This window comes from Conger conger, chromosome 9 (assembly GCF_963514075.1).
Source record: "Conger conger chromosome 9, fConCon1.1, whole genome shotgun sequence".
NCBI lineage: Eukaryota > Metazoa > Chordata > Actinopteri > Anguilliformes > Congridae > Conger > Conger conger.
In genome coordinates, this window is record NC_083768.1 from 36,555,653 (window position 1) to 36,573,162 (window position 17,510).

At 45.9% G+C, this 17,510-nt stretch overlaps 1 protein-coding gene across 8 annotated transcripts in view; it reads right to left on the reverse strand.

The window, feature by feature from the left end:
- Positions 1 to 2,150: 2,150 nt before the first annotated feature.
- LOC133138029 (histone-lysine N-methyltransferase 2C-like) overlaps positions 2,151 to 17,510 on the reverse strand; it is a 122,949-nt gene continuing 107,589 nt past the window's right edge. For 4 of the 8 annotated variants that reach the window (XM_061256506.1, XM_061256505.1, XM_061256503.1 and 1 more), the window contains 15 exons: positions 17,212 to 17,353; positions 16,724 to 16,871; positions 16,033 to 16,211; positions 15,470 to 15,606; positions 15,067 to 15,265; positions 14,331 to 14,455; positions 13,574 to 13,681; positions 11,929 to 13,051; positions 10,333 to 10,469; positions 9,408 to 9,550; positions 6,444 to 6,612; positions 5,455 to 5,571; positions 5,161 to 5,234; positions 4,322 to 4,430; positions 2,151 to 4,142 (listed from right to left, as the gene is read on the reverse strand). In XM_061256506.1, coding sequence (XP_061112490.1) covers positions 4,050 to 4,142; positions 4,322 to 4,430; positions 5,161 to 5,234; positions 5,455 to 5,571; positions 6,444 to 6,612; positions 9,408 to 9,550; positions 10,333 to 10,469; positions 11,929 to 13,051; positions 13,574 to 13,681; positions 14,331 to 14,455; positions 15,067 to 15,265; positions 15,470 to 15,606; positions 16,033 to 16,211; positions 16,724 to 16,871; positions 17,212 to 17,353 — 3,003 coding nt within the window. In that variant the 3' untranslated portion in view covers positions 2,151 to 4,049. Of the gene's footprint in view, positions 4,143 to 4,321; positions 4,431 to 5,160; positions 5,235 to 5,454; positions 5,572 to 6,443; positions 6,613 to 9,407; positions 9,551 to 10,332; positions 10,470 to 11,928; positions 13,052 to 13,573; positions 13,682 to 14,330; positions 14,456 to 15,066; positions 15,266 to 15,469; positions 15,607 to 16,032; positions 16,212 to 16,244; positions 16,403 to 16,723; positions 16,872 to 17,211; positions 17,354 to 17,510 lie in introns of those variants that run through there. The other 4 variants (XM_061256509.1, XM_061256508.1, XM_061256504.1 and 1 more) reach the window with 2 other exon arrangements.

Sequence of the window (17,510 nt, forward strand, 5' to 3'; positions counted from 1 at the left end):
GTATAAGTAGGCCAACAATAACTGATGCTACATGAACTTTTGCATTTATCAAACAGCAGGGGGTGCTGTGGCAATGAAGAACATTAACAAGCAGACTTGAAAGAAACTAGATAAGCAAGTAGGATGAAACTGTATGTGCTTTGAAATGTGCGTTAAAAGTATTGTACAAATGGAATGACCCAGAGCCGCATGGTGTACCGACTGCCAACACTGACAGTCACTTCACCTGGTTTCTTGGGTCTTATTTTAAAGTAAAAGCTAAACCAACCAGGCCGAATGGCTCTTATGTCAATGTGACGGAAAAAGAACGGTCAAACAGCTTCCTCCTGGTGTCACGTGATCAATCTTAATGGACACAAATAATGCATTGACATTTGGGAGAACGCATATACACCCCATGCACCAAAACACATACTTATAATTATAACTGCACCACTTGCTTGAGTCAAGTGTCCAAGAATGAGTCACTACGTGGCAGAAATCCAGCAGAACAGGCTTGGTAAGAGCTGCATCTTCTCTCTCTATCGCTCTCAGCCTATTATATAAGATGCTGTCACATGTGAAAGATGCCCCACTCCTATCTGTCCTGCTTCCAGAAGCATCACAACTTTCGACTGGGGGGAGGGGTGGGCAGGGATGATAACTCTCGGTAGTCGACCCTGGGGGTAAAACTTCCCCGCCTCACCGGTTTTCTGGGAGGGACTGGGCCAAGCAGCCTGGTAACAGAGCTCTGGCTAGTACTGGAAGTGAATTCACGAATCACGATCTGCAGAGAGCTGGAATGGCGATCCGGCTGTGGATTATCTTGCTCTGTAACCGGTATCGCCGCTATATAGATTCTGTACCAACGTTTTGTTTGCAGTTCTGAATGAAAATATAAATCTAATTAATCATGGATATCTCTTGATGTATAAAACCCCTCTTACTGAAAGCAACCCGTGGGTTACAAATTAAATCCTTCTTAATCGTTTTAAATGCTCCTATAACGGAGCTCGTCGGATTATAGACTGCAATATCGTGAAAGCAGGAAGAATAGCCTACTTTCTCTGTGGTGATACTGCGTTTAAACACACGTATACTTCATCTCCCGTCGTACTGCTATGTAATGGTCATGGCTGTCATTTGCCGTAAACAGGCCCCTCTGGTTGTGAACTCTTAATTATATCATGTTTGCGCGTTCGTGCACAGCTCACTCTCCAGGTAAGCACACGCCCGATTCGACAGTCTGTGCGACAGGCAACGGTCGACCTACTCAGCCGTAGACGCAACATTGCCATGACGACGCATGGACAAGAGAAAAGAGGACCCAGATTGCCGAGTAAGCAAGGGGTCTACATAATTCATAAACCCTTGCGCCCAGCGCCCATCTCCGGAAAAAAGATCTGCCATTGTACCAATAGAAAATGCCATCCTGGGCCAGTCGTGCACACTGATTGCGCAATCGCAGCAGCAGCACTATCGACTTCCTTATTTCTAAAGATGCGGAAAGTCTGTCTACGAATAATTCAACAGGTAGGAGACATTTAGGCAATAACTGTTGCAGTAATTTCCAGGCTAAATGTAGCCTAATCTTCACCACCGTTTGGATTACGACATTTCTCCGAGACTTTCAAACTCCACGTGTGATGCGTTGATTGCCAGAGCCGCGTGAATAAGGCTATTTAAAAAAAGGTTTTAAGAATAACTAAAAGCTAGAATACATGTGTGAATACATACATTGCTTTGAACCTTGAATGCCAAGCATATCCAGTAGCCTAGTCTTTGCGCCAATAATTTGGACAGCGAATGATGAATACTGTTTTGGAGATCTGAACATGTCCTTGCAACTTTTACATTTCCACACTGCTCCACCAGTAATTAATGGCGTGAACACCACCCCCCTTATATCAATTTGCCAAAAAAATAAAATAAATAAATAAATAAACATAATAAAAAAACCCAGCTAAACAACTAGCAATCTGTATTAGTATTGTAGCACAACACTGATCAGTTTGTGGGTACTCAAAGACTTGCTGAATGCACACGGTTAACATCTGTTTAACACTGAGAAATGTCACATGAAGTAAGGAGGAAAAAAATAACATAGCTGAGAGCGAACAGCTGTCATTTTTTTTACCTAGTTGATATTGGATGAAATAGTTACACAAACATAAAGATGTAAAATATTTTATTTTTTTGCAAATGCTCCTAAATCTGGTTCCACAAACTCAAACCCATAGCACTCTGGATACTTCAAAAAGGCTTCATTTCTTTAAAACATTAGATACTACTGTACTATACAGGACAAAGAAAAAATGCAGGGAAAATACCATAAGGTAAGATGTTGGAATATTGTACAAGAAAAATATCCAAGGAACAATTTCATTACAGCGATTTTATCAAGAAAAAAAATATACACAATCTGATTCTTTTAGAAGTTTAAAAAATACATCATGCCATATACAAGACTGTCTGAATAAATGAAAACTTTTACAGTCGACTGAATTTGTGCACACAAATGAAAACTTCATTTCAAACTGTGGTTTGCAAAGTGTCAGTACCAGATTAATTTCAGTACAAAAAACATGATCCTGGTTCCAAAATTTGTCTCCATCACCCAACGTTGTCCAAAGTTATTTCTTTCGCAAGAAAATGTAAACAAAACCATCAGAATATTTTTCAATTTTTCTGTAATTACTTCTAACCCAAAGTCAAAACTCCGGTAACTTGTAAAAGGCAAAAAGTTTTCTTTGAACGACTGTGGCGGTTATCAAAGTCACAGTACTAAGTCTGCACAAAATTAATATGAAAGAAGGGTCTAGTTGTGCCTATCAAGTTATTAGAAAGAAGCAAATTAATTCAGTTTGGGTGCTTTAAAACCTAAATTCACAGTTATCACTTGCTCTAAAGTCAAACCTGATTTACAGTAAGGATGTCAAAATCACCTTCACCTGCACCCACCAATGAATTCATTAGAGAACAAAAACAGATCAAAGGAAAGTCAAGAAAACGGGAAATAATATTTTTTCAAGTGGTCAGAATACATGTTTAAATCACGAAAACCATACTATATTCTCAATACAACAAAAATACTTTTTTGTGAATTATTGTAATTATCTTACACATTCTGTACAGAATATTTATACAGTATATACTCTCAGAATGATATAATGACATCCTTATTAAATAATTTTTTGTTGAAACAAAAAGGCAAAACCAAAAAAAAAATTAAAATAAAAAGAAGAAATCACCCAAACAGCCATGAAGTTAAGGTAGCATTTGGTCAATTATTACTATTTCATTTAGACGGTGGCTTCGGATATTTACACTTTGTACATGTGACTGGATCTGTCCAATCCGCAGGCAACAGCAGCAATTCAGCCTTCTTTTCCACATCATCTTAAAAATAGCTTCATTCACTTATTCAGTAATAAATACAAAAATGTTCCTCTTATTTTACAGAAATCAAAACAGGGAAAAAATAAAACTACAATAAACTGACTCATGGAATCAAGTATTTAATTTTTTTTAGTTTTTTTTAGTTTTTAGTTTTTGTGTTTTTTTTTGTGTTTTTTTTGTTTTTGTTTTTTTAGTGCAAGTTAATTTTTCCCTTAGCTGCATCCCTAAGGAAGTCGTTTCCATACATTCCCCGTTCAGTGATGTCTACGTTTATTCAATTTATACTGTGTATGTATACATTTACCTTTTAATAACTGAGGGCCTGCCCCGTAATTATCTGATAAGGCGGTGACCAGCACGGTGCACTCTCCCCTCATTCGCTGGTGTATTCGGCCCCCCTCGTCTCATTCGCACACACACGACACGGCCAGCCAATCGGCTTTTTCCTTCCCAGTTCATGAAAAGAAGCATCACTCTCGTGCTGCTCAACAGAGGAGCGGCGGTGGCAGTTGGGCGGTGTTTAGGCCTTTGTGGCACTTCCACTGTGCCCTGTCGAGCAGCGGGAAAACCTCCAGCCATCTTACAGCGCGACAGCATCCTTCTCACTCCCTCAGGAACGAGCTTCTCCTCTAATATTGATGTCACGGAATGCATGTGATTTCCATTTCAATTTAATTCATCCATTTTCGGCAGTTAACTGCCCCACAGTGGCATGGGATCCTATGCTGGTCGTCTTCAAGGTCAAACTTGTAGTCGTAGCACAGCTGAAAAAATTAGAAACACTTTTGAGAAATTTATTCTAATAATAAAGTGTACAAGAGCATAGCTTGCCACATTCTTTTTAAAGGCATAAGAAAATAATTCTCGAGATACAGGCGGTTGGAATCTCATCTAACCAAACTTGAATTTTCAAGGACCACTGAGAAAAAGGAACATGTCCTACCTCCTCCCCCTTTTGAATTTTGCGATTTGAAGTGATGATGATCCTGTGTCCACGCTCAAAGGTCACTGCTTCGGCTACACAATTTGGTGCACAAGAATGGTTGATGTACCTAGAAGGAAATAAAAATGTTTTTTTTGTAAAACATCTTGAACATTACCAAAGCTAGGAGAACCATTTGACATACAGTAACTCTCCCCATACAGTGTTAATAAACAAGTCAGCTGTGAATAGCACACAGATGACCAAAGAGAATTATGTCAGACAAGCCAATAAGAAATTACAAGAAATCTTTAAATCTCAATAACCAATAAGCATTAAGTTGTGTTCGCTATAGGACTATTCTCTGAAAGACTGACAGATTACATATTTTTCATTTGCCCTAAAGCTCCTGGTCCTTTACTCAAACCAGTGCTTGACAATGCATCACAGAGAGACTACGGTAAATTTCTGTCAGACCCCCAAGCTAGAGGCCAAGCCCCCAGATTAATGACTGAGGGGTCAAGTTTGTAGCACAGAGAGCACGGGGCCAAGGTTCTGGCTCACAGAAAGAGGGGTGAAGGTTCAAACACTAAATAAGGGGGTTAAACTTAAAAAACAACGGTCAAATCCAAAAGCGAGGCAGTGACAAAGGCATATTAAATCGGGCAATGTTTCAACTGCTCACAAAAGATGTCAGGGAGCAAAGAGCGATCAAACTTTCCACCAATGGGGAGCTTCTCCCACACTGAGACTGAGCAAGGCGATTGGCTTGTTAAAGTGACCTGTTGAGATGCACAGGGAGAGGTTCACAGAACTGCAGCCCGGTATCGGCGGTGTTCACTGAGCACAGTAGGCCTTACCTTGCCGGTCCTCCTGTGAGGGTGGCATCGATCACTTGCTCGCTGTCCAGACGGAACATGTACTCGTTGCGATTCTAAGGGTAAAAATGGAAAAGGTCTTTATGTCATCCAAACAAAAAGGCATTGTAGGCTCAGAAGTCAAAGGAGATAAAAAACGTTGTACTCTGAAATACAGCCTACACATTACCACAAAAAAAGAATAAATTTTTTCACTTCAAATGCAGGGTTCCCAGACAGTTTCAACTCAGTAAAACAGGAGATGGGCTGAAGATGTGCTTTGTAACATGACTGTACCTGAGATTGGTACAGCGTCAACTTCCTGTTTACGACTTCGTTGCGGATGACAGTCCCGATGTACTCGATCACCATGGTGTACTTCTCGATGTCTCTAGCAGCGTAAAGCCCCAGTCCCTGCGAAGACAAGCAGCAGAGAGATGTCACTCATCCTAAACAGGACGTGCCATGTCTGTTCTGTATGGTGTCAAATGTGGGTGGATTTTTAATGCTGCACTCAGAATTCCCTTCGGGGAACAATAGGGATCCACTGACTGACTGACAGACAAAGCCAAGACTTATGTGACATGTAATGAGGGGCAGAATAGTGGCTTATTAAACAGTGTTCAGTGGAAATGCAACACGGGAACTGTTAACTGTCACCAGGCTTTTCACAGCTAGGCACAGCAAGTCACTCTTCCTGTTCACATTCACTTTATTGTTCATAACATTACATTACATTACATTATTGGCATTTGGCAGACGCTCTTATCCAGAGCGACGTACAGTTGATTAGACTAAGCAGGAGACATTCCTCCCCTGGAGCAATGCAAGGTTAAGGGCCTTGCTCAAGGGCCCAGCGGCTGTGCGGATCTTATTGTGGCTACAGCGGGATTAGAACCACCGACCTTGCCTGTCCCAGTCCTTTACCTTAACCACTACACTACAGGCCGCCCCTACTCATAACTATTTAACCCACAATATGTCCTTTATACATTCAAATGAGTTGAAATTGGTAATGACTAGTACCTCTCTACTACCACTGCGGAACTGCTACTATGACCAGTTGTACTAAAACTGCTACTAACAATAGCAAAAATACACATTTCAGTGAAACAACCTGTGTGCTTATTGGTAATGATGATGGGAAAAAAAAACAGGCTAAATGTTTGGTGTCATGGTTTGAGCAGATAAATATTCACACACCGATGAATAATTTAAGGAAGCAGTGCTTTAACCACACATTATTTTGTGGTCTATTTTGCGCAGCCCATTCTCTCTCTACCCACCTGGATAGGCGAGCTGGCCAGGTACACGTTGCTCCTCCACTCGCTCTTCAGCCGGCGGTACTGGGATGACTTGGAGTGGACAAACTGCTTGCTGTAAGGGGTGCCCAGCTCCCCGCCGGACCCATTCTGGGGGTGTTTGCTGGAGCCGGAGCTGTTCAGGGTTCGAGGCCTGAGGGAGGGAGACGGTGAAGCTGATGCTCTCCTGCGACAACGTTTGTAAAAGTTCTCGCCAACACACACAGAACACTTGGACAAGCGCAGCGAGGCAGATAAGATGAGGAAATTGACCAACCCTGTTCCTGGAGATCTACAGTCCTGTATGTTTTCATTAAACCCTAACAAAGCACACCACATTCTTCTAATTAGGAGCTCATTGAGATATCTAGCTGTTGAATAAAGTATGCTTTCTTTGACGGTTTGGAATGAAAACCTGCAAGACGGCAGATTTCCAGGAACAGGATTGGGAAGCCATGACATAAGGTTACATGAGAGGCTGAAGCAATCATAGGTAGAAGCAACACAAGCAATAATAACAATAATAATAATAATAATAATAATAATAATAATAATAATACAGCATTAATATTAAGCCAAGATGGACCTATATACAGGGAAATATTCCCATTATAGAGTGCTATAAGTGCTTTGTACTCCTAAAACCCGGAAGAATTCGCATTTTTGAGCCATGGGTTCCCTCTGCAGTTTTTCATAAGACCTGTGGTTGATGTACATTCTATGAGAAAAGTTACATTTGTTAATATCGTAACTGTGATTTTTCAATTTATGTTGCTATAATGAAACTACATGTGCAGGCTGGCTGGTGTGAAATTTGAGTGGTAGCTGGTGGAATACGACTGTTGTTGTAGTTTCAATGTAGCAACTTGTAAGCAACTTACATGCTTTTTAAAGCATGTAAGCAGTGACCTGCTCGCGGTCACTGAGGCACTCCACTCTGCTAAAGCAAAATCCCTCTCCTCTGTCCTCGTCTTCCTCGACCTGTCAGCCGCCTTCGATACAGTCAACCATGAGATTCTGCTCTCATCGCTGTCTGGGATGGGTGTCACAGGTTCTGCACTCGCTTGGTTTTCCTCCTACCTCTCTGGTCGCTCCTACCAGGTGACTTGGAGGGGCGCACTCTCCGACCCTCAACCCCTACGAACTGGAGTCCCGCAGGGCTCGGTTCTTGGGCCTCTCCTCTTCTCGCTATACACCATGTCCCTTGGTTCTGTTATCTCTTCCCACGGCTTCTCTTATCACTCCTACGCTGATGACACCCAACTCTTCATTTCCTTCCCCCCCGACACCCAAATCACCACACAGATCTCTGCCTGCTTGGCTGATATCTCTGCATGGATGACTTCCCATCACCTGAAGCTCAACCTTGCCAAAACTGAGCTTCTCTACATCCCTGCTAAGTCCTCTCCGTCAATCGACCTCTCACTGACTGTGGAGGACTTTGTAGTTTCCTCCTCCCGTACGGCAAAGAATCTTGGGGTGACTCTTGATAACTGCCTCTCCCTGGCTCCACAAGTATCCTCCACTGCCAGAACCTGCAGGTTCTTTCTGTATAATATACGCCGCATCCGTCATATCCTGACGGAGAAAGGCACCCAGCTCCTAGTCCAGGCCCTCGTCATTTCCCGCCTGGATTACTGCAACTCCCTCCTAGCCGGTCTCCCAGCGTGCGCCATCAAGCCCCTCCAGCTGGTCCAGAATGCTGCAGCCCGCTTGATCACCAGTCAGCCCAGGTCGGCTCATGTCACCCCGCTTCTCATTGGCCTCCACTGGCTTCCTATTGCCGCACGCATCCGATTCAAGGCCCTAGTGTTGGCATTTCAGGCTGCTAAGGGGACTGCCCCACATTACATACAATCCCTGATCACTCCCTACTCCCCAGCTAGACCACTCCGGTCTGCCAGCTCTGGTCGCCTTACGGTTCCCTCTCTACGGGCACCTGGCGGTCGAGCTGCACGTTCACGCCTGTTTTCCGTTCTGGTTCCTCAGTGGTGACTTGCCTACCACTGTCAGGACGCAGACTCAAAACACACCTCTTCAAACTCTACCTTAGTCCTCCCTCCTGATTTACCCCGCCCCCCCCTTCTGATACCCCTATCCCTGTCTAACCCCCCCCCAAAAAAAAAAAAAAAAAAAAAAAATTGCACTTATGATGATGACTATATGTTTAGAACAGCAGTCCAGGTGTATTTTCCTAGTTCTGGATGTGATGCTTTGCCTTGTGGTAGAACCTATGCACTTGTAAGTCGCTTTGGATTAAAAGCGTCTGCCAAATGACTAAAATGTAAATGTAAATGTAAAACATACTGTAACTGCTTAGACATACACAATCAAGATATTAATGGATGTAATTTAACTCGTAGTACAACACATGAAACTCTCTTAAGCTTACGTTAACCACAGACCATATTTTTAGATAGAAAATGAAATCCCAATGGGAAAAAAGCTTGGGAAATCTGCCGAGGGAACCCATGGTGGAAGAAACTGTCGGATGGGCCTATAAAAAGACATCATCACAAGAACACTCTGGAGACAGAACTGACCAGTTTATCATCATTTACAAATTACCGACTCCATCACAATCCACATCACATATTTAGTATTTGCATAAAGTGTATTATCAAACGACTAACTTCATCAGTATGCTAAACACATTACTGGCCACATAATTAACACCATTAATGCATTACCAACTGATTAATTGGCCCATCACAGACCACAAGAACACTTTAACAGCACCCATGTTCTAATGAAGCTGTCTTCATGTAAAGAGGCAGGTCTTCCACCCCAGAAGCAGCTACATACACATTTGGCATTAACTACAAGCACCAGGCACAAAATGGCCTCCAGAAGAAACTACCAGAGGGCCATCTTATAGAGCAGAGAGCAGGCCCAACACAACACATGCAGTAAGGGGCGCAGATCAGGAAAGTAAAAAGCAAGGAATACCTCAACACAAACCTCTTGGCGTGGGAGCAGGTCTTGGGCTGGGAGCGGGCGGAGCCCGTGGGGTTGACAGCGAGCCGCAGCTCCATCAGAGGGTTGCGGCCGTAGCGGAAGGTGTAGTTCTCGCAGGCCTCCACCCCTGGAAGCTGTGTGGGAGAGCAGTGAGTTAGCCTCGTGAAAAAGGCGTATGGTGTGGTGGTGTACAATGTTTAGGGAGGAACTGGGCTTGTAACTCAAGGGTTCTTGGTTTGATTCCACTGTCGTTGTACCAATGAGCAGGGCACTTAACCTGAACCTTAGCTTAAGTAACAATGTCCTGGCTGAATAAATGGACTGTATGTAAGAAATGTAATCTGTAATTTGCTCTGGATAAGAGCATCTGCTAAAGGCCTAAATGTAAATTCAATGTTTAGCTGGGCATGCCAAACATTTACAAACAGGCCATCTAGGAATTAGAATTTGACTGCTTTAGCTTTTGTTTCAAATGTATACAGATTTCCTGGAAAGAGAACTAATTTAAAGATACACGTAGATAGATTATTATGTTAAATTCTTAGCACAATATTAATATTTATAAATGGTGGAGGGTAAGTACCAACCTTTGTTTCATAGCTGGGGCTTAAAAGTTTTAAAGCTGTGCTTACATTACCATTGACTGTGGTGATGTATGAGGATATTACACTAAATTTGTTGCATGTTAAAAACAAGTGTTCCCCATTATTTAACATTACACTGAGTGGGTTTCTGTGGCGAAAGCTTAGGACATTAGCATTAACCAGCGGCAAATTAAAACTACTTATTTTCCATTTACTACAGTATTATTTTCAATTTCCTAAGAGTACAATCGCACATTGCTCTCACTGATGGTGAAACTGAAATGAGACCTTAATGGTTTTCTGGACAATGTGAATCGTCCAGTATGCCTTACCGATTCCGTTATCCTGGTGACCGCGGAGACTGTGAGCCCGAACAGATCCTCTCCTTTCAGGTAGACTGGGAAGAGTTTCAGCGTTCCAGATTCACTCCTCCTCTCCGCCACTGGCCCCAGAACCTTATCCCAGACTCCTACGCAAGGAAAACACAGGAATGAAGAACCGCTACATAAAATGCACCCCTTACCTTCAGATTTGGCCATTCAATGCTGCAGGTCCAACCTTGGGCTTCAACTTTTTAAATATTTTTAAATGGAAACGTAACAAGAAAACCTTGTGCAACAGTAGAGGTCCTTGTGAGTCTAATTAACAAAGGGCAATGCAGAGGTAAATTAAGCATGGGGCAGGTTTCAGTCAGTTTTAATCAGGCAGACCAGAGAAGATTTCTGCTCAGAGCACCAAGGCTACTTAACCCTGACCCAGGAGTACGGCATTGGTTAGTTCTGGCTGACTTTGCCTGGCCCTCTGGATGCTAACAGGGCTGGGTGATATGCCGGAATGACGCATTATTGCATGCAGTAACAGCCATCGCCGCCATTCATCTTCGGTCTTGTTCTTTTTGTCTCTGCGATTATACCTGAGGATCTAAACTTCAGAGGTGGTGTGAAATGCTTCTGGGTGAAAAACGTCACCTCCGTCATCACTAACGGTCGTATTTCCCTGGAAGCATTTCACACAGCCTCTGTCATTCGGATCTTTACTACCACATCAGGCACAAAGAACAAAAGATGAAAAGAAAGGCAATACACCATCTGGTGACAGTCAGTGTTCCTGGTGCGGTAATTATTGCTGTGGTATATCATTACTAGCATACAATATACCACAACAATAATACTATAAAGTGTCTTTGTGAGTGTTTTCTGTGAAAAGCACTACACAACTAAAATGTAATTGAATATTGCCACGCCCTACATGTTATGAAAAAGCGAGACACTGCCTGCAGTGAGGAACAGGAGAGAGAGAGACACTGCCTGCACTGAGGAACAGGAGAGAGTGGGACACTGCCTGCACTGAGGAACAGGAGAGAGACACTGCCTGCAGTGAGGAACAGGAGAGAGAGAGACACTGCCTGCACTGAGGAACAGGAGAGAGTGGGACACTGCCTGCACTGAGGAACAGGAGAGAGGCACTGCCTGCAGTGAGGAACAGGAGAGAGAGAGACACTGCCTGCACTGAGGAACAGGAGAGAGGCACTGCCTGCAGTGAGGAACAGGAGAGAGAGAGACACTGCCTGCACTGAGGAACAGGAGAGAGACACTGCCTGCACTGAGGAACAGGAGAGAGGCACTGCCTGCACTGAGGAACAGGAGGGAGGCACTGCCTGCACTGAGGAACAGGAGAGAGACACTGCCTGCACTGAGGAACAGGAGAGAGGCACTGCCTGCACTGAGGAACAGGAGAGAGACACTGCCTGCACTGAGGAACAGGAGAGAGGCACTGCCTGCACTGAGGAACAGGAGAGAGACACTGCCTGCACTGAGGAACAGGAGAGAGGCACTGCCTGCACTGAGGAACAGGAGAGAGACACTGCCTGCACTGAGGAACAGGAGAGAGGCACTGCCTGCACTGAGGACGGCTCTGGGGCGCGGTACCTTTGGGCGTGGAGTCGGTGAGCAGCAGGTCCTCGTAGCCCTGCTCCAGCACGCGGACGGAGAACTCGGGCAGGTCGTCCTTCTCGTCCACCGAGCACAGGTAGCGGCAGCGGCGGTTGCCGTGGCGCATGCTCCAGTAGATGCGGCTGGCCTCGTAGCCCGCGGGGAAGATGGCGGTGGGCCCGTGGAAGGCGGCCATCTGCTCGGGCACGAGCTGGCCCAGGGTGTGGAAGATGAGGCTGCCCACGCGGAAGGTGTGCTCCCTCTCGGGCCGGCGCACCACGCTGGCCAGCTGCCGCACCTCGTCGCGCTGCACGTAGACGCGGCGGAACACGGCGAAGCAGCGCAGCTCCTGGCCCTGGGCGGCCCCTCGGGGCCGGTGCTGGTGGCACAGCATGGTCTTGTCCTTGAAGAAGGTGCAGTGGGCGCGCAGGGCGCAGGTGAAGTGGTACACGTTGGCGCAGCGGAGCCGGTGACAGCCGCTGGTGGCGCCCATGTGCTGGCAGTAGGTGCAGCGCACCGTCAGGCCCCGCCGCAGAGCCAGCTCCACGTTGATGAGGGCCCCGGCCTGCGTCTCGTAGACCTCGGAGGACCAGAGGGCGCAGTTGAGGTGCACCCACAGGTCCAGGTCCAGGTTGAGCAGGCGGGCGGGGCCGTCGGTGACGCCGTCGCCCTGCTCGTGGCAGAAGCAGCAGGTGCGGCGGTCGCGGGCGTGCGGGGAGGGCCGCAGCGACGCGCCCAGCTTCTTCAGGAGCCCGTCGATCTCGGCCTCGTCCGGGAGCCGCAGGTCGCCCTTGGGGACCACGATCTGCACGCTCCATTTCCTCCAGCGGAGGCCCCTCCACTTCTTCCCCTGGGGCCGGCCCTCATCGGCGCTGTGCACCGCCCGGGGACGCGGCTTCAGCTTGACGGTCACCTTCAGGGCGTCCGGCTTGGCCTCGGCCTTGGCGCTCTGGAAGGCGGCGGACGGGAAGGCGATGGGTGGGGTGGAGGGGGGAGACTGCTTGGGCTGGAGCTTGGAGAGGGAGTGCACATCCAGGGCGGACATGTTGTTGTTGTACTGGTGCAGGGCTTTAGACGGGCTCTCTTTGAAGGTGGAGGAGGGGAGAAGGGCAACTGCTTCCTGTGGGGTTCGGGGCACATTAAAAATCATGTTAACCAAAAAGAACATTAATCATTTACATATGAAATTCAATGTAGGCGGATAGGGAGATATTTTTTTCAGGGCTTGGAAAGCGTATGACATTTGAATTCATAAAAGACACTCTATATCAGCTTCATACAAAACAAGGTTTTTTTTCTTCCCTAATCCAGTTTGGCAGAACATTTTTTTAGCATTTGATATTAGTATGTGAAACTAAAAAAATATTTATATATATTTTATTAAATGATAGTAAAACAACTTAGTCTATAGTTTTACTATAATTTAACAGAATATGTATTTTTTATTTTTTGGACATACCAACAAACATGAGCTTTTTAAAAAAAAAAAAAAAAGAAAAAGAAAAAAGTATTGACTGTTCTGATGAAAACGTATAACCTAGAAGTAAATGGCCATTGTGATGCAGATTTAACACCCTCCCGTTCATCCAACCAACCACGTTTTCTGTGGTCCCACACGAGCAGCCATATTCCGGGCGTGTACCTTCGTGTCTGGAGTCTTTGACTGTGTGGCAGTTGAGTGAAGAACGAGGCAGTTGTGGCTACAGAACACCATGTCCCCCTCGGACCTCCCTTGGACCTGTGATGAATCCTACGGTGGAAAGCAAAGTACACATGAGAGCGGCACCCATCACCTCCACCCGCAATCAATACCGCATTACCATTCAAATGCAGTCCAGGGAGGTGGCAGACAGAGATCAAAGCCTCCACACACGTGAACCCTTGTTGCCAAAAGGAGTTATTGCGCATTTACATACGCTTGTACCCGGGGAACATCAAACGGCTATCCCGTCTGAATTACTCCCTTTCTGTATCTGTGCAGCGTGTGAACGACGGCTTGCACCAGTGTTCTCTGTGCAGACAGTATCGGTTAACCCTCTAATTGCTCTGGGACTGCACGTTTCACTCAATGGGAGAGGATTTGCATAATTACAGAGCCTGATCTGTATGCCTTTAAGCAGGATATACACTTTGAAGTCCACTTTGGACGTGTCTCCTTGTGCACTGTATCATCAGGGGAAAGTCTTAGCATAGCAAACCATTATACTTTATAAATAGAGTATACATTAATGGAATATATTCAATTAATATATACTCTATTGTATATTTTATCATAAACTATGATAGAGAACATGGTAATATAATCTCAGTTTTATAAAGCACGGGCACACACATTATTTCTTGATGAAAACAAAGTATTATTTCCTTTAATGATGCAATCCCTGTTGAGCTGTCCATACCGTTTTGTTGAAGTTTAAGTCTTTGACGGGTTTTCGAACTCCGTTACCCAGAACCACCACTTTGCAGTGACAACACCACTGTGGTCTGGGTCCGGTCGGGTGGTCTCCCCTGACCATGGCTGGGCCTGAAACACAAGCACATGACTGATTTTGTACTGACGGTGGCTTGATCGTAAGGCAAGATGATAACATTTCCACAAAAAAAACAAAACTCCAAAACTCAAGTTTTTGGCTGCATCTTCCACCCCAAATGAAAATGTTTGAAAGTGCACAAACATTTGGAGCGAAGCCAGAATAAATCACAGTCTGGCAGTGTGGCAGATAAATCACAGTCTGAAGCAGTCAGTCGCAGCATTCAAATTATTTTTTGAAGTTTCCATTATTTTTTCCCCATCAGTCAAGGCAATGATGTCTCTTCAAATATATGTTCAAATATTAGAAAATTTTACACATCCCATTTTATAGCAGAAACTGAATCTAGGTGTTAAAACCTTCAATAAACCTTCCCAGCTTTCATCAGTAAAATGGATCAATCCTGTATTTATAATGGTGTGTTGAAGAAATTGCATTTATATTTGGATTAGGTGTTCTTAGGATCTTGAAAAATAACATTTGAAATGATTTGTTTCACCGCACCTTTAACAACGGCTCCAGATAAGCGCTAGGAATATCCAACTGAGCTGGAATGTGTGTGTGTGGGTGTGTGACGTTCCGGCTTTAACGGAGTTTAGCTTACCGGTGCTGACAGGAGGGAAGTGGAGGGCCCCTGGGGGGCCGGTGGGTCTGATGAACCTCACCATGCCCTGTGGGCCAGCCCCGGGGCCCCGGAACATGGGGACGGGCGGCCCGCGGTCGGGAGCGTTGGTGACCTCGTAGTTGCAGGGGGTCTTCATGCACAGGAGGTCCGCCACGGCGGCCATGACTCCACTGATGTTCTGAAAGGCAAGCCCAAATGTCAACAGACACCCAGGTCACTCTGTCGGCAAATAAAACTCTGAGAACGGTCGGTTGGACATAAAAAGAGTCTGAATACGCCCTGTGAAGGTAACGCATGCATTTGTAACTGGTGATTCGCCACCTCACTCGAACCTTCACTCGAAGCGTAACTCCTTGCCTTTAGGACTGTGGTCGTGACTCACCTCTGCAGCACCAGGGTTCAGGGTGATCGCTATGGAGACCAGCCCCGTCTTTGAGCCGTTGGGGGCGTGTCTGAACTGTGACCCGAAGAAGGTGTTGGGGGGCTCCATCTTCACATCGCGCTGCCTCACCTCAGAACCTGACCGTTCAACAGAGACACTCTCTATCAGCCGCACACAAGGCACAGAGGTAAACCGCTCACAAAGAGAGAGAGAGAGAGAGAGAGAGAGAGAGAGAGAGAGAGAGAGAGAGAGAGAGAGAGAGAGAGAGAGAGAGAGAGAGAGAGAGAGAGAGAGAGAGAGAAAGAAAGAGTGGCTTATGTCACTCCTCCATAGAGCCGTACTCTAAATGACCCACAATTCTGTCACTTGGGTAAGCTGTCCTTCAATCCACTGTAATCCCTCTCAAGACACCAAATCAATCAGTACGAGGCGGCCGCTTTGACATCATACACCACTGCTTTCCAACACCTTTCATCTTCCTCCCCTCCTGTGTCAGTCCGGCTTTTTGAGCCGGTATCATTACCTGTGTTTTTAAAATGGCAGGGAATGCATGCAGAGCTCACCTTTGCCAGTGGAGCTGGGCAGCATAGGAATGACTGGGGACTGGGCGGGGGAGGGGGGCTCTGCCTTCACCAGGGACAGGTCTGGGTAGCGGCTGATCTCCATGCCGACCACACTCTCGGGGGACGAGGAGGGCACGAAGCTGTCGGGCGTCCCCCGATCGTCGCAGTGTTCCTGTCCCCTGCACACACGAGACAAAAGCCCCATTTACAAACTAGCTCCAGAGAGGTCCCCCCACCCCCTTACTGCTTACTTCAAAAAGGTGCCTCAGCAGTCAGGCAGTACTACCAGTAAGACCAGGCTAAAGTTGAGATGAGTCCTCCACCCTACTTTCAGAGATGTGCTTTGAGTCGCGTCCCTGATTAGGTGGAGCTCCAATTGGACGAGACAAAGGGAAAAACAAAAACGCACAAGAACCAGATTGCAGGAAGTTTAACAGGAACTAATGATTTGTATTACATCATTAGTTACAGTCACTTAAGATCTGATTCCAGTTGGACAGACATGGGTGGGGGAGCCTTAAACAAACATCTTTTCCACAGCCTTAGACATGACAGAACAATTACAGGACCGACTAAAGAGATCCAGTCAAGACTGCAGTTCACAACAGACCGCGGTTCACCGATTGTGGTTCGCAGACTGGTTCTGTTTGGGCTACAGTAAAGGTCAGAACCAGAGCGGTGCGAGACCCACCGGAGCTCCTCCTGGTTGTTGTGCGGGGGCGTGGGGAGGGAAGCAGGAACGTCCACAGTTTTGGGGCCCTGCGCGATGGCTCGAGCCAGCAGGTCGTCCTCTGGTCTAAACGCCGCCTGAATCTGCTTGGGAGCCAGGCCCTTAGTCACTGCGGGAGACAGAAATCCTGCTCAGCACATTTTTTAAATAGATATTTCATTAGTACCGTTATAAATTATACAGACCAAGCGTGAGTGAAAAGACCACACTCCACTGCACGTCCACCTCTTAAAAGATTGTTCTGCAGCACTTTCCAACTGAGCAACCTGACAGACTAACGTTCAAGTAATTACATACAAGGAGTGATATTAAAAGACAAAAAAAAAGAGAAACCGCAATTAGACCCTGCGATTACAAAAACAATTTACACCCAAAGAAAGAAAAAAACCGGGGAAACAGCAGAGCCTGAAGGAGAAAATCCCTCGGCTCCAATGCCGTAATGACAGTACCGTCATGGCCGCCCATGATGGCGGCTTTGTTGGCGAGCTCCTCGCTGGTGGCGAAGCCGTTGACCATCTTCTGCCGAGCCACGGGAGGAGGGGTTGGAGGCAGCGAGGCCGGGGGCGTGGGGGGGTTGCTCAAGTTGTTCTGCTGCAAAACATTAAAAAAAAAAAAATCAGCTAGAAATCTCTAAAATAAGTAGGCCAAAGAGTAGACCGTCACTGGGAGGAAGGAAGCTCGTCGGAAACCACACACGTGATCATCTTTACAGGTACTCGTACTGCAAATGTAAACATATTATTTGATG